The following is a 15,726-nucleotide window of genomic DNA, read 5'->3' as shown; positions in this document are numbered from 1 at the left end:
TGTGAAAAAGAGCTCCCCACAACTTTCTGCTTATCTTTGTTTCTCCTGCAGTGACCTGTGTGCATACTGACCTACACCATTGGTTAAATACAGTACAATTGAAGCGGTGCCTCTAAAAATGTAACAGGTGCCTTTAAGGAGGTAGGGCACTCTCTTCTCCTTACTGATATTTGCAGTAAAGATTAAAAGTGCTTTGGTCGGCTGCTGGGGGCAGTGGAGCACACTAAATAATGTTTACAAGTCCCTTGTAGCCTGAGATTCAATGAAGTTCAATAATCATATTTCAGTGAAACTTAGCCTGAATGTTCTTCCCAAAGTAATCGCTCTTTAATCTGTGTCATTCTAAATTCGAAGAAGAAATATTTCCCAGTTATTGACAAAGAGGAGCTCATTTTGTTTTCTAGGTACGTCTCTGGCATTCATGGGATTTATAGAAAGCTGTGTGAAATGGGATAATCACATAACACTCACTCTCTGGTGAAACCACTTAGAATCTAGAGCCAACACATTGTTTTCTCAGGCCATGTTCTACTAATATAGCATGAAGTTTTAGTCCACCTGGATTTACTGTGAAAGAGAAATGTAAAAAAAAAAAAAAAAAAAAAAAAAAAGGCCAAGGGTGGTGGGCGGGGGGAGCGCAAAAGACATTTCATCCAAAAGAAAAATAAGTTGCAAATAATAATCGTCAAAATAATGGTTCCATTTTATTTCACAAGATGACTCTGAATGTACACTTTTGGCTTATGAACACAGTGTAAAGTATCTCCATCTTCCTTTCAGTCTAGTAATTACTACATACATTTGGAAATAAATGATGAACACATTTTACACAAGAAAAGAAATGCGTGTGCTTCAGCTGGTTCTGTGTGACTGTGGCGTTAGCTGGTTTCCCGTATCTGTGGAAGTTCGTCGGGTGGGCACGATCACCCCCACTTCCCAAGTGCAATCAAGCCAGACACACACAAAACAAGCGTTCATGTGCGAGAGAAGCGTGTTGATCACAGCAAACGGTCATTCCTAGATGAGGTTATTAACTTACGGGTACATTTCCACACCCAGAAACACTTTTTTCTGCTGCTGGTGTACAGTGTTATATGCTTTCCTTCCACCTAATGTGTGAAGTCAAATGCGTTTGTCGGGAATGAGAAAATGCAGAGAAAATGCACAACAGCGTTCCTTTTTCACCGGAACTGCAAAGGGCCAAGTATGACCCATGGTGACTCTATGAAAAGATCTACAGTCCTTAGGAAGGGCAATATCCACTATGCATTACAGACAAACTGTAAATGGTTTTGCCACAACGCTTCTGGGCTTCATAGGCTGTTGATGGGTCCAGTAAGAAGTAATATGTAAAATTCCATTCTGTGAAAATCTGTTTTACTTGAAGAATATAGATTTCAAAGAATAGCAAAACATTTACTCACAGTGCTGGGAAAAGTATTTACCATGAATTCCTTGGGTCAAAAATTACACACAGGGAAAGAATGAAGCATTTCGAGGCTGATTCTTGGGGGAATCACTAACTTAACATTGTTTCTGCTTATAGAGTAATTGGACTAATTACAAATGGATTTGTCCAACTGGGTCTCTACATTGCTGGTCAGTGAAAGCAATGGATACGGTCAGGAGGAAGCACCTAGTTTGGGGAATGAAAAACCCCCATTAAACACTGCCTCCGCTCACTGGCAGGCAGTCACAGTCCCTCACAGCCTGACAATATTTGCCTGTTGTGGAAAAATGACAATGTCAGCCCAGGAAATGACATGACAATGCATTGGTTAAATGTTTTCTGGAACACCTACACTATTCAGTTAGAACTGTACTATTTGCAAATGAGTAAATATGCCAAGGGGCTCACAGCATGCCTAACAGACGCAAATATACACAGTTATGGCAAGCTTATTACAAGTCCTCTTAAAGTAACAGGAAATGTTGATGCAAAAAAGACGGATGAAAATACAGGCCGTAAATTGTAAAGGAGCCATACTCCGAGGAAGGTATTATTTGAAAAGCACAGAAGACTATTTTATCCAAGAGGGAATCACAAACATTAAAAATAAAATATTTGGTATTCTACACTATATTACAAAAAATAAATATATCCATCAATAAATAGTAAGAAGCCTAGAAACTTTTACAGGAATATTTTGGTTGTGGGCTGTCAAAATCCCTCTGCTACAATCCTCCTCAAGAATCATTTAGGTGTCAACTTCAGTGATGATAATTCTTCCATAATAAAAAAGACTGGCACAGGATGCAGCCAAGGTCTGTGACCAGCAAGGACGTTAGTGACCTCTACCTCCCGAGGATCTGACCATTTCATGGCTTCGTATTAGCGTAGGGATATAGGAGAGGTGAGACACATGGCAAGAGGCCTGATGGGGGTCCCTATTTAAGGCTTGTGCCTTTGCATTTCTTGACGAGAAAAAAAAATGCAACTAGCAACGTTTGAATAACCAACGTGTGACTTGCTCTACTCTTTTTCCATAGTGAAGAAGCAAATCATAGAAATGCATGATTACGTCTGGCCTGTAGTAAAAGGACAAACATCTGGGATACACAGCCTAATCACTGACGACCTAGACGTTCACGTCTCTTTAACAGAAGAGTGTGCTTGCCACAAGATTTCCCCCCAAACCCGGCTGAGTCAGCAGAGGGCGTGAAGGAAACAGGCCCTGGCACATCTTAGTGTTCTACCGTCAGCACTCTAATAGCAGCGGGGTGTAGGGCCTGTTCGCGTGGCTCCTGAGAGCAGCCTGCTGAGTTTTCAGGAATTTTGCAAGCCGTTTGACATCACACTGGTAGCTTGAAATAGGCTACAGTGAGTTACACCTTTGAAACCTACAAATCAGGATTGCTGGTTGCAAAGCATTCACCAGCACGTCACTGTCTTATGTATTTTAGACATAAAGAAAATGTTGCTGGATTTTTATCTAACCAGAACTATCTTGTTCAGCTGAGATTTTACTGTATGTCTATCATAGACAGTGTCCTTTAGAAAAGAGAAGCAGTACCATAGAGTAAGTGAGGATAGAGTGTGTACCGTGGATATAAAGGATGCACTATGTCCCTCTGAGGGCTCTAAGTGTCACTATCCAAAGCCAGTTTCCCATGTGCGCGCGTGCACACACACGCACACACACACACACACGCACACATGCACGCCACTTTATATGGAAGCTCTTTCATAAACGAATGACCTGAGTTGCGTGGCCAACTCAAATTGTCAATCACTGTATACTCACTGAAGGTCAAAATTCCACTTTTCTGGGGCAGTGATTTCCCAGAATCTGCCCTCTGGACATCAGTGGACAATGGATATACAGAGCAGAGGTCCAAATCGGACAAAATGTCCTTCTAGCTTCCCTTACCTCTATTTTCTAGTGCAATTTGAGTTTATCACCCCAAGAGGTTTGTGAAAGGGAGGCTGCTGGTTTCCCATGGTAAAAAAAAAAATGCAAGACTTCTTAAGGAAGCATTCAATGGGGTGAGTGGGGGACAATGTACTGGAAACCATATTCCTAGAAGTGTGAACCTTCAGTGTCGGCTTCCTGGAGGAGTCAAAACAATTTGAGACCTATACTGCTCTCGTTCTTCCCGCACAAAGCCCATGATATCACATGGATGGTGGTGCTGGGAGGAGCTAAGATCAGAGCCTCAGTGTCCCTCCATGTAGCCAACTGCTGGCAAGCCCATTGGACCATCTGTATCAGGAACACTTCCCCATTACCTTAGCCCTGGCCAGTTCCAAACTGGGAGACTGCAGCATGGGAGAGTTGGGAAGCCTACCAGGGGGCAAACCTGATTTCAGAATTGAGGCTTAGCTCTTGAGTCATTAGCTTGTGTGTCTCTTTATGAATCCATTTATTTAGGTGTATCTGTTTGGACCCTGGTTTTCTTTTTTCTTATACTTAAGTATTCTTCATGAAAAAACCTTTCATAAAGAATACTTATTAGAGTAAGGTCAAATTAAATCTTGGGAGGAAATCTAGAAATTAGAGCACTAACCCCACTCACCCTGACAGCAAATGCTTTTGGGTGTTCCCTCCCAACCCCACAGCAAGGGCAATAAAGGCCAATGAAGACAGGAGAAACAAGAATGACAGAAGGGTATGAGATGCTGGGACAAGAAAAGAAAGAAGGAAGGAGAGGGGTGGAAAGAAGCAAAAGCAGGGGTGCAGAGGCAAGGGAGAAATAGTAAGAATTAAAGAAAAATATTAAGAAGAGTCCAACAAACGGATCCCTTCTGATTTTCCTCCTCTTGGTCTTGGGTAATTTTATTTTGTCCAAAAGATTTAAATCTCCAGTTAAAACTGCTTATAATTTTACAAACACATCCTAGGTTAGCATCTATATCCTTTTCTCTCTTCTCCTGCGAGCACCGTCCCACCTCCCACCAGTAAAGGCCAACACACATGGCCTTGCTGTCCTGTTATCTCAGGAACATCCTGAAGTTCCCTCTTTGTTTTTTCTTTCTTTTTTTTTCTTGACCAGGCGCTGCCCTCTAGAGCGCAGTGGTGTTCCAGGGACTCATTCTTTGGTAATGTAGCTTAAGGCCACTGCCTCTTGAAGCCCTTTGATTTCTGTATCAGATAACCCCTCTCCTTAAACAGGCAGCACCCTTTACCTGGTCCTGTTGCCCTGAGCAATGGCACAAACTCAACTGATAAAAGCTAATCTACATTTCCGGGCGCCTGGGTGGTTCAGTCAGTTAAGCCTCCGACTCTTGGTTTCAGCTTAGGTCATAATCTCGCAGTTTTGTGAGTTCGAGCCCCACATCGGGCTGTGTGCTGATCATGCAGAGCCTACTTGGGATTCTCTTTCTCTCTCTCTCTCCCTCTATCTCTCTCTGCCCCTCCCTTACTCACACTGTCTCTATCTCTCTCAAAATAAATAAATAAACTTTAAAAAAGTTAAAAAAAAAAAGCTACACCTACATTTCCAATAGTATTTAGGAAATGTCATACTTCATAGGATGGTCAAATTCCTGGTGCAAATTATCTTGACATAAATCCTACTCAGAGAAGAGTTGACTGAGAATATACCATCAGTTTTTAATATATACACATTTGATTGAGTCATGCATATGTGTGAGTATAATGTACCTCTATAGAACCAGGAGAATTTTGTAAGTTTATCTCTGTACACATATACATACACGAGTATCTATCACTGACACTCTATTTCTGCTTAGGGCCTGTTGTTTTCAAATTGACATAGAGGACAATTAGTGTGGCTTGCCACTTGCTATTGGAAATGGCATTGACAAGAAACGGCAAGTCCAAAGAAAAACATATTGGAAGGGATGATATTGTATTAGCAAAACATGCATTTCCTACAATAAACTGACCTGCCCATTTCCCTAAGGCAGCAAGCCTCTATCATCTGTACACTCTTATTAAATAATCTCATTAAATAGGAACACAAAATATACACATTTACAGTTATTAAATTAGCACAGGACTCCTCTTCTATCTACAGCCACATTCAGAGACTGCCATGCCTTCATATTTGAACTTGTAGGTGACCACGCCTTTGTCTAAGTAGAGGATGGAGATGGGCTCTAGCTTGGTGGGCACACAGCAGGCTTTGGAAGCCTTTTGGGAATTCTTGAGGTGGACCAGGGCCTGGATAATCGCATGCTTTGTGGGTGTGAGATGCTCTGCAAGGGGGTAGTTGCAAACCCCACGGCATTCGTAGGCTTCATATCCAGGTGGGGCGATGATCCAAGAGTCCCAGCCAATCTCCTTGAAATCGATGTAGAGCGGGGTCCTCTTGCAGTAGTTTCCTTTAGCATTCCTTCTGATGCGGGCAGTGGAGTCATAGATGATGTTTGACCTCATTTGCAGCAAAGCTTCTTCTCCGGGTCCGCTGGAATAACTGTCCATGCCCAAGTTGTCAAACTCCAGAAGTTGCTCATGGGCGATCATTTCATTCAGTTCTTCTGTCCGCTCCTTCTCGCTGCTTTGGTCATCAGAAAACACGACAAGCAAAGGGACATGCTTATTCCTGGCACTGGTGTCTATTTCCAGTTGTCCCCTGCCAGCATCGTCAACTCCGTCGTGTCTACTCTCAATGTGGACCTCCAGCTGGTGGGTGGATGAACCTGACTTTTGCCAACGTCTAATGGCCTCAGTGACATCGAAAGTCTCCCACTCACTGTTGGTTCCATAGATCTCCCCTGACACCAAGACCAGCATGCTTCTTTCACCCTCACTGTCCCCTCTGCTCTCTAGTACCTCAAAAATGGTAATTTTTCGGTCTACTCCATCATAGATCATGCGATCTCTTTGCACCAGCGTGTACAACCTCAGTTCAGCCATGATAACCTCTTCATGGTGAGGAATGGACACATTGAAGAGGAGAGGGTATTTTCGGAGCCCATTAAAACTGGCTGGCTGGGAAAACAGATCTGAAAAAAAAAGACAAAAATCAGAATTGCTGTATGTCACTGAGAAAAACAGATGCTTATTTATGTGATAAAAGGGCCTGTCTGCACGAGAAGCTTGACACTGAGAAATCAATGAGAACAAACACAATGTTAACATTCTCTGACAGAAAACACTGAAAGGTCAGTGGTAGAATACTAAGCTGACTTTCGCGGCCAAGGCTAAGATGGAAAATGGCTGCCTGATGAATGGGACACCGCTCTCCCGGCCTTGCTTGCGTAGCTTATCAGCCACAGAATGACAGAGCTGGGAGGAAGCCTGGAGACTGTGCAGGCAAGCCCCCAGTTATTCCAACCAGTGAGGAGCCGTCAAATTGGACATGGGGTGGTTGTTCTTTCTTGGAAGTTTTTCAGAGATGAGGACTTCATGGCTTTTCACATGTGCATTTGTAATGGGTGGAGATTGCCCACATGGTTGGCTGAGCATTAAAAGACCTCCAGCTATATTGGGGGTTGGCAAACTATAGCCCATGGGCTATATTGGGCTCTACCTCTGGAAATAAAGCTTCATGGGTACATAGCCTGACCCGTTTATTTCTGTGTGGTCAGTGGCTACTATTGTACTACAATGGCAGAATTGTGACAACAACATGGCCCCCAAAACCTAAAATATTTACTATCTGTCTGGCCCTTTACAGAAATATTTTGTTGACTTCTGCTCTAGACGCCAAAATCTGACAAGGTAACCAGACAGCCAAATACCAAGGGGGTCACAGTGGATGAATTTTGGATGTGTGGTTGTCAACAAGGAGGAATGGGAGGAAAGGAAACTTGGGATAGAAGTCTTCTATCCCAAGGTTAGTCTTCTACCCTTAGCAAACATCACGGAGTTTGGTACATAAGAATCACTCGGAATGTTTATGAAACAAATTTTTAAAAGTCCTTTAGTCTCAGAAGCATGCCTCCAAATGTTAGCATGTTGACTTCCTATCTGAGAATTTTACGGGAGCCCAAAGCCTCTGTACACTTGCCCCCAGGAAATACATGATTACAAAATGTCCCTGAAGGCATTTGTCAACCAGCAAAGGGTTCCGTGAAACCAGGGTACTAAGGACCCACCAATGGAGGGGTTCTCTATCACCTCTGGCAGTTTTCCCAACTCTGTAACCAATTCCTGATTTTAGTGTGGTCCTTGTTCCAGATTGTACCCTTTAATATTCTTATTTCACTTTGTAATATTTTTTTTAGTACTTAATATCTCTTTTAGTTCTGTCCTAAGCAACAACATGCATGAAATGAGGGCATTGAGGTGATAGCCATGTGGACTTTTTTCTGATCCACGTTAATGAAAATATATAATAAGGTCTCATAATTTACAGCTTTCTCTGGGTACCACTAAAATCATCTCAAACACCAACAGTGGGAAATACTGGTCAAAGGAATGAATTTGAATTCTCTAACATGACTCTTAAAAGCAGCTATAACCAGGCCTTAACCTCCTGATCGACGTATAGCTGCCATTCATCCCCTACAGTACATGGAACATTGTAATTGGCCAACTGATATTTGTTGAAAGTTTAAATCATAAAAATTCCTATCGAAAGGAGACTGAGGGGTGCCTGGGTGGCTCAGTCAGTTAAACGCCCAACTCTTGATTTCAGCTCAGGTCATGATCTCATGGTTTGTGAGTTCAAGTCCCACATCGGGCTCTGCACTGACAGTGAGGATCCTGCTTGGCATTCTCTCCCTCTCTCTCTGTTCCTCTCCCACTGTGCTTGCTCTCTCTCTCTCTCTCTCTCTCTCGCTTTCTCTCTCTCTCTCTCAAAATATATGAATAAATAAAAACTTAAAAAAAAATAAAGTAGGCTGATATCTTCACCATTTGCCAAAACATTCCTTTGCCTTGTTGTGTATTGCACCTTTGGAGATGTTCCTCTGACCTTTTGGGTGTGTGGCCCTTCCTCGTGGGCCCCTCTTCTCATCCCTATCTAGAAGTTCACTCCCTTCTGGGTCCCTTGAATATTTACTCTCTGTCTCTCCTTTGAGCTTTGCCATTTATATCCTTCAATTTCAGGTTTCTTTTTATGAATGGGTCTTCCCAACTAGATCATGACCAAGCTGGCAGGTACTGTGCCTTAAACTCCTTCTGTGCCTCCATGCTACCATGATGCCTTAAACAGAGGCAACACTTTCAAAATATTGATTAGTTGATGATTGTGAACATCAGATCAAACTGATTTATGGGCATGGCATATGTTCTTAATACATCAAGTAACTTGGGAGTTGTCCCTCTTATAAGAATAGAGAGACTTGACTCTCCTTGGACAGGGAACATGAGAAGATCAAAAATAGGAAGGTAGACAGGTTGCTCCATCCATGACAAAAGTGCAGGATAAAAGCTTATGGTGGTGGGTGGAAGAAATTCCAAAGGAGCACAAGGAAACTTTGGGTGGTGATGAATATGTTCATGATCTTGATTGTGGTCATGGTTTCAGCGGATGTTTATATATGTCAAAACCTGTCAAATTATATACTTCAAATATGTGCAGTTTATTGTATATCTATTATACTTCAATAAAGCCATTAAAAAAAATAAGTTCGCAGAGCATGTACAAATATACTAAGTAGTGGATGGAGGTGTTGCATTCTAGGCAAGGGAACTGACATTAGTTGAGCATATTGTAACGTGCCAGGTGTTTTGAAAACATTGTTTTATTTAGTACTTACAATGACTCTTTATTGCTATTGTGCTCATTTTACACCAGAACAAATCAAGCCTCAGTGCAGAGGACTGACTTCCCCAAAACGGTGAAGTGAGGTCAGCAGCGGTAGGAATTAAAGTCATGGTTTTTTTTTACCCTAGAGGTGCGCTTGTTTTCCCCTGATTAGTTAGATTTGGAGGAGGTTTTTTTGTTTTGTTTTGTGGGGATGGAGGGGTTGGTCTTTGTCTCCTAGGCAGCTGCACTGTGCAGACCCAAAGAGTCAAAGGAGGTACAGTTAACAGCCACTAGGGCTAGCCCAGTGCACACTCCACCCGCAGACTGGCAGAGGACGCCACAGCCGGGGCGTCCACGGAGAGATCCGCTCCGGCTTTCGCTGGTGTCCAGTGATCAGATGCTCTGTAAACTCCACTTCCTGACCTGCCTCACGCAAATCCTCCACGGAAGAAGCGAGAACTGAAGCACTCCTGTTTTCCCAGGGGATGTGAACACTTTCCCACCTGCACTCTCAGCCAGGCACCCAGGGCTCAGTGCTTGGAAACACTAGGAAGGTTTCCCATGGAAGGAAGCTATTTATTTTCAATCCAGACTCACCCCCAAAAGGAATCTGTAACTTCAGTTTGCCATTTCCATTATGTTACTAAATGTTACTAAGTAACATTTCCAGTGTGTTACTAAATATCTGAAATTTGGGCAGTTACCTAAATTTTAAAGGCAAACGATATCTTTAGCACTGAGGAACACCCACTCCCCGTTTCCTCCAGTGCCTAGAATTTAAGGAATTCATTCGTAATATCTGACGTTTATTCAGCAATTCATAGTAAATGCAGTGCTTTCTTACTCAGAACCTCTTTGAAATAGCTCAATTATGTTACATAGGTATATTATACCCAATTTACAGATGAGTAAATTGAGGCCCAGAGAAATTAAACTAATTATCTCTAGCTACTAAGTCAAGCGTATCTCAAAATTCCAAATCCTAAGCTATTACTTTGCTGTTGCCTTTCTGCTTTTAAGAACGTCTGGTCAATATCAGTCAAAACCCTCTTTTCTACCTGGTCAATGATTATGGTAAATATTAAAGAATTCATTTCTTTGGATCTACAGCTTTTACCATACATATGCCTACTAGTACCATATTAACTAAAAGATTAACTTGCTAGGTCATTAGATTTAGTCACTGAATAAAGCTGGGGGAGATACCATAGGTTTCCTACTGATATTTAAAACTTGCACATTACTATTCATAAAGACATTGAAATAAGCTGGATCATTAACTGGGTCATACATTATTCCTGGGCATTATAAACAGTGATTCAAGGATAAACATGTCACACAAACACACCAAAACTTTAGGAAGAACCTCTAAAACATACATTTTCAGCCTGTCTGAATATTTCTTCAATAAGGTCAGAAAATAGAAACTCATTCAAAATTCGAAAGAAACACAAATCACAACTTTTGGGTGTTGTCTGTTTTCATCATTTACATTCCAAGCAGAAGTTCATGCATTTTTGAGTCAATCAAAAGACAAACGGAAATTGAGATGTATCTGGACAATGACACGCACAAGTATAGTGGTCGACCAACATAATTTTTTTATCAGTTACTGTTCAAACTTAAAAAAATTTTAACAACCCAATCATGAAGTCAAAATGGCTTTGGATTAAAAGATATTCTTTAGTACCTTTTAATAACATTTGGGAAATGACCATGAAAATGGTATAGACCCAAAATGTGAATTGTTTTTGAGTATCTATGTACATACACCCTTATACAGAGGCATTCACCCTTATCTATATTATTCCCACGCATTGTAAATTTACTTACCCGCCTCTTGAAAAAAAATCCAAGCAGAATCTATCAATAATATGTAAACTTACCTTCATTTTTGAAGCTCCTAATGATGTTGGCAGATGGCATGGAGGTCCGATCTGTTGCAAACTTGTTGTAGAGCTCCAGCATGTACTCTGGTGGGTCAACCTTGGCTGAATCCTGCGAAGGGATGTCGGAGAGGTTCAGTGTCTTGAGGAATTCATTCTTCATGCTCTGCAGCAATGTGTTAAAGTCGACACCATCTTGCTCTGAGAAGACATCATCGAAGAGGGGCATATCTTCTTCCAGAGGCGACTGCTCCAGACTCATGATGGGGCTGCCAGAAACTGAGTGAACCACCAGGCAGACGAGAGCGCACAGTTGCAGGGCCAGAGAACCCATGACTCTGCTCAAGCCCCCAGGCCAACCCGGGAAGGTTTAGCTCTCCTGGGCTCTAAGTGGCAGTTTTATCTTGTAGCGCGTTAATGTCTCGTGTCACTGGAGACAAGTTTGGAAACTCTTCCCCTCTCTCTCCCTCCCCCTACCACTCTTCCTCTCCCCTCAAAAGTCAGGTTGCAGTAATTGGATAACAAAATCCCCTATAGGGGCCTAGCCTTTCTTATCTCCCTAGTGTAAACTTGTGCACCAGATTTTGTTTCTATCTTGCGATCCTTTTTTCTTTTAATGAGCATTTTGTAAACATTTCCACATTCTGACACTGGCGAAGAGATAGGACAATTTTCTCTTCACAGAAGCTCTGCTTCTCTTCCTTTCAATCCACTTCCTTTTGGCAGGAATGTCTAAGTTCTGCTTTTATGCGGTTCACTTTCACACATGCCTAGAATAGATACTAAGAATCAACACAATACACATCAGTGGCAACACGTATTCATTCAAGTGATAGGGCTTCCGTCCTCACATCAACATTTCTGAAGTCAGATCAAATATCCAGCATCTCTAAGTTAAGCTAATAGATATAAATGAATTTATATAAATTTTTAGAAGCTTACGTTTTTAGAAACAGGGAAGTATAAACTTTGTGGTCAAGGGCCTTTTCATACAGATTTAATCTGGTTAAATGGCTTTTGAAACATAGGGTGAGTGTTTCATTATAATAGCAACTAAAATTTCTTAGGTGCTTTCCTATAAACAGGCATTGTGCTAAGTGCTTTGTGTATATCACCAAATGTGCTCCCTCTAATAACCCTATTATTATTCCCATCACAGGTATGGGTCACTAAAATTCAATAACTTGCTAGAGGTCACAGAGCTACAAGGTGATAGAGTCAGGATTTGAACCTAGGCATTCTGACTCTTATACAAGGAAGAAAACAGACTTTTCAACCGGTGTTCCCTGAGGTTGGGGCAAGGGCTAAGTAAGCCCCAGCTGAGCCTTCCCTAGAGAGTCCACAGTCAGGAGGCAGGCAGCGATTTGCAGCTGGACGTGAAGCCCAGGTCCTTCACCCTGGCAATGAAGTATCAGGATGGCCAAAATCTCTGCCAAATCCATCTTCATGGCTAAACCAAACTGATCAGGTGGTTCCAAATAAAATTTTGGCAAACAACATTATTAGGCAGATGAAAAATGCCAAATGCCTTTGTCTGAGAACCTGGTGAAACTGATTGTGTGCCTGGTTTAGGAAGGACAAATCAAGTTCATATCACTTTCCAGCCCTAGTTAGTGGCAGTATTGGTGTGGTGCGGTCAGGCTGGGTGGAAAATTCCAGGGAGTGCTCTCTCCCCTGAGGTGGTGGGACTGGTGTCTCCTGACTTGTTCAGTGCACTCCCTGTGCAATTACAGGCAGCTGGCGTTGTGTCCAGAAGACTGGATCCAGGTATTTGATACACTGGAATACTCTCCTCGTTTCTGAGTTAAACTTTCCTATGTTTACCCCAATAGGTTAGCTACAATATCTCCACTCTCCTTTTTCTTGTAAGCTCCCTGCGCAACCATTCTTTCCTCCCCTAAAATGCAACTTTACAGCAGTTTTCTTGAACTACCATAGAAAGACTTGTATTTTGAGGAAAAGTCTCTCCTCAACATTGTGCCTTTGTTGAGTAGTTGTTGATTTTGATTCGGTGTTCTATCTTGGTTAAGGCTCCGGCTCCCACATTAAAAAGACAATTGTAGAGTAGAAATAGATTATACCCTAACAGGTCCATAAGCAAGAGAGTCCAACCCGCCCCGGGGATGGGCTTTAACATGAGGTTTCTGACAGCATACCAGCGGGGCCCTTGTATCATGTCCTGCATCAAAACAAGCACCCGTTTCTCTTCACACACACAGAGATGTCAACGCACACTCCAAAACTCTGAATGGCAGGCATGTGCGTGTAACTGCCTCAGGACAGCAGAGTAAGTGACGGTACTTACAGCCCGGGCGCACTGGCTTCAAAGGTCAGGAGGAGGGACGGACATCCCGCATCACAGAACTCCAGCGTTTTGCATTCTTAGGGGGAACACATGCAGCGGAGATTTCCATGAATCCTCCATATTCGGTGTTGGAGTAACTGTTGGGGTTGAACATCTGGACCAGTTGCTGCATCAAGAATGTTTATATTTTTGGCTGACTTAAATGTAAAATAACAAAATGTCTATAACCACATCTCAATGCCTATGACTTCTTGAAATGCAATGTCCCTAAGCCCCACATCTGTGCTGGGGGTGGACAAGGAAGGAGATTGGACTCCATGCATGGAGGAGAGAGGCAGAAGCCTCACCCTCTTCTAGGCCTGGGATACTTTGCATTTTAGCTGCAGAGTGTCTTTATCCACATGATTTTACCTAGAAGCTTCTCCTGATGGCTCTCACCTGACTTTAAAAGGTCCAAATATCTCCACATTCCTTCCCCTATCTTGATTTCCCAGACACAGTCTATTCTATTACTTTGCACTGTCTCATTATTTTGGATCCCTTTCATTTGGAACGTGTTATAACCCGTTTAGAGTAGATGGAAGATGACTATTTTCTGAGTCAAAGATGAAAGGCACGTCTAGATGTTTTAAGAGAAGCTCCATGGGTGGAGAGCAAAATATTAACTAGCATCATGCTTATCAAACCCACTGTAAAACGCTCCAGAGTCTCCACTTTACAAAGTGTGGGCCAACTTTTAAGACTAGTTCTAGTTACTGTACATACTCGAAGGATCTGACTGAGCTCCATTGGAGTTTTCAAAGGGATCTGTGATCCGGGGAAGGTAAGATCCATTGGGCAACACCCATGTGAATGCTGCTGTCCCCTGTTAGGACTGAACATGTCCTGAATAAATGCGATCAACAAAATTGTCTTGACTGACAAATGGTCAGTGAAGTCAGGAGATCTTTGGACATGACCCCACCTTCCACCTTGGACCCTACTTCAGAAGCCTGACATTACTCTTGCTACTTAGGAATTTTCAGGACTTTGAGGTATACCTTCTCAAACCAAGTATGATAATAAAAACATTCAGCAAGCCATATAATGGGTCCAAGCCAATCAAAACAGATACAAGCCAGAGTGCCAGAGCAGGATTGCAGAGGCCTCAAGTTTCCCTTAATGAGCTCTAGATCTTGGGGAGTTTGGGGTGGGGTACTGGTGGAGGGGCTTAGGCAACAGCTATTTACCAACCTGTATGGAAATATTTTGGTATTTTAGCACTACATATTACCGTTGTACTATGTATAACAGGTGCATGTTAAGTATTGCCTAAAACTACTAAGCCAGAGCTCTGCAAGCTACATGCCGTTAGAATTTGCTAACTCAACACGAGGATAGATAGTCTGCACTGATTATTCCCTTCCTGCTACTAGAATCTGCTTTCTGGCTGCCGTCTCGCTCTCCAGTCCAGATCTTGCCCATGGTACCGAGACTTAGGAAACCATTTGGGCTGCCTTTGTCCCTCGGCTGGGTCAGAGAGCTCCTGCTCTTCTCCTCTGATGTCATCTCCCCCAAAATCTCCTCTAGGATTGGAAGCTGCCTCGACAGTGGCATTTCTCATCAATTCATGTTTCAGAGTCCACATTTTCAGTCAAGGAAGTGTTTCCTTGCTTCTTCTGAGCCCTCAGCATTTAGGTTGCTGCTTACCTGAGGCTTGTCAGTCTACCAAGTGGTTCTCACACAGCAACGCACAGGGGCCATCTCCTCAACTCAGCTCCTCCAACGTCTGTGGTTTAAGTAGTCCCTTACCTCCTTCTTTCTATAACCTTCCATATGAGCCCTTCATTCACCAATCAGGCTTCTCATGTGAATTTTCATCAATAATTAGGCTAGTAATAGGGGCGCCTGGGTGGCTCAGTCGGTTAAGCGTCTGACTTCAGCTCAGGTCATGATCTCACAGTTCCTGAGTTCTAGCCCCACGTAGGGCTCTGTGCTGACATCTCAGAGCCTGGAGCCTGCTTCGGATTCTGTGTCTCCCTCTCTTTCTGCCCCTCCCCGCCCCCACTCATGCTGTCTCTCTCTCAAAGACAAATAAGCATTAAAAAAAATTGTTTTAACTAGTAATTAGGCTAGTAATAAAGAAATTCAGTTCTTTGTCACAGTTTTCCCCTCAAGATTTCTTGTACATACCTACTATGTACGGATCAAAAACAAAACCTAAAGAAAACAGACCAAACCCCTGACCTTATGGAGTTTACTTTCGAGCTAGGAGAAGAGAAATAATAAACAAATATACAACTAAAATGAAGTGTCTGTTTGGTGGTGATAAATACAGTGGGGGGAAAAAAAGTAAGAGGACAAGGAATGCCAAGGGGAAGGGGTTGCTATTTAATTGTCAAGTCTAGGGAAGGCCTCCCAAGTGGAGGTGAGGGAGCCAGCCATGCAGGT

At 42.6% G+C, this 15,726-nt stretch overlaps 1 protein-coding gene across 1 annotated transcript; it reads right to left on the bottom strand.

Annotated features, from left to right (window-relative positions):
* Window positions 1–685: 685 nt before the first annotated feature.
* On the bottom strand, window positions 686–11,449 carry BMP10 (bone morphogenetic protein 10). Its single transcript, XM_058683858.1, has 2 exons — window positions 10,992–11,449; window positions 686–6,412 (listed from the first exon to the last, which is right to left on the bottom strand). Exons 1-2 carry the CDS (start codon window positions 11,323–11,325, stop codon window positions 5,472–5,474), a joined length of 1,275 nt encoding a protein of 424 aa, XP_058539841.1. The 5' UTR covers window positions 11,326–11,449; the 3' UTR covers window positions 686–5,471.
* Window positions 11,450–15,726: the final 4,277 nt, after the last annotated feature.

The sequence above is a fragment of the Neofelis nebulosa genome, chromosome 9 (assembly GCF_028018385.1).
Source record: "Neofelis nebulosa isolate mNeoNeb1 chromosome 9, mNeoNeb1.pri, whole genome shotgun sequence".
Lineage (NCBI taxonomy): Eukaryota > Metazoa > Chordata > Mammalia > Carnivora > Felidae > Neofelis > Neofelis nebulosa.
The sequence above is the reverse complement of the archived record's forward strand: the minus strand, read 5'-3'. Positions and strand labels throughout refer to the sequence as shown.

What these genes read in the sequence shown, in the direction of transcription:
- BMP10 (XM_058683858.1), bottom strand. Translation starts at nt 11,325, where the DNA reads ATGGGTTCTCTGGCCCTGCAACTGTGCGCTCTCGTCTGCCTGGTGGTT. An exon ending in TAGGAGCTTCAAAAATGAAG is followed by an intron (nt 6,413 to 10,991) that starts GTAAGTTTACAT and finishes TTTTTTTTTCAG; the next exon opens with ATCTGTTTTCCCAGCCAGCC.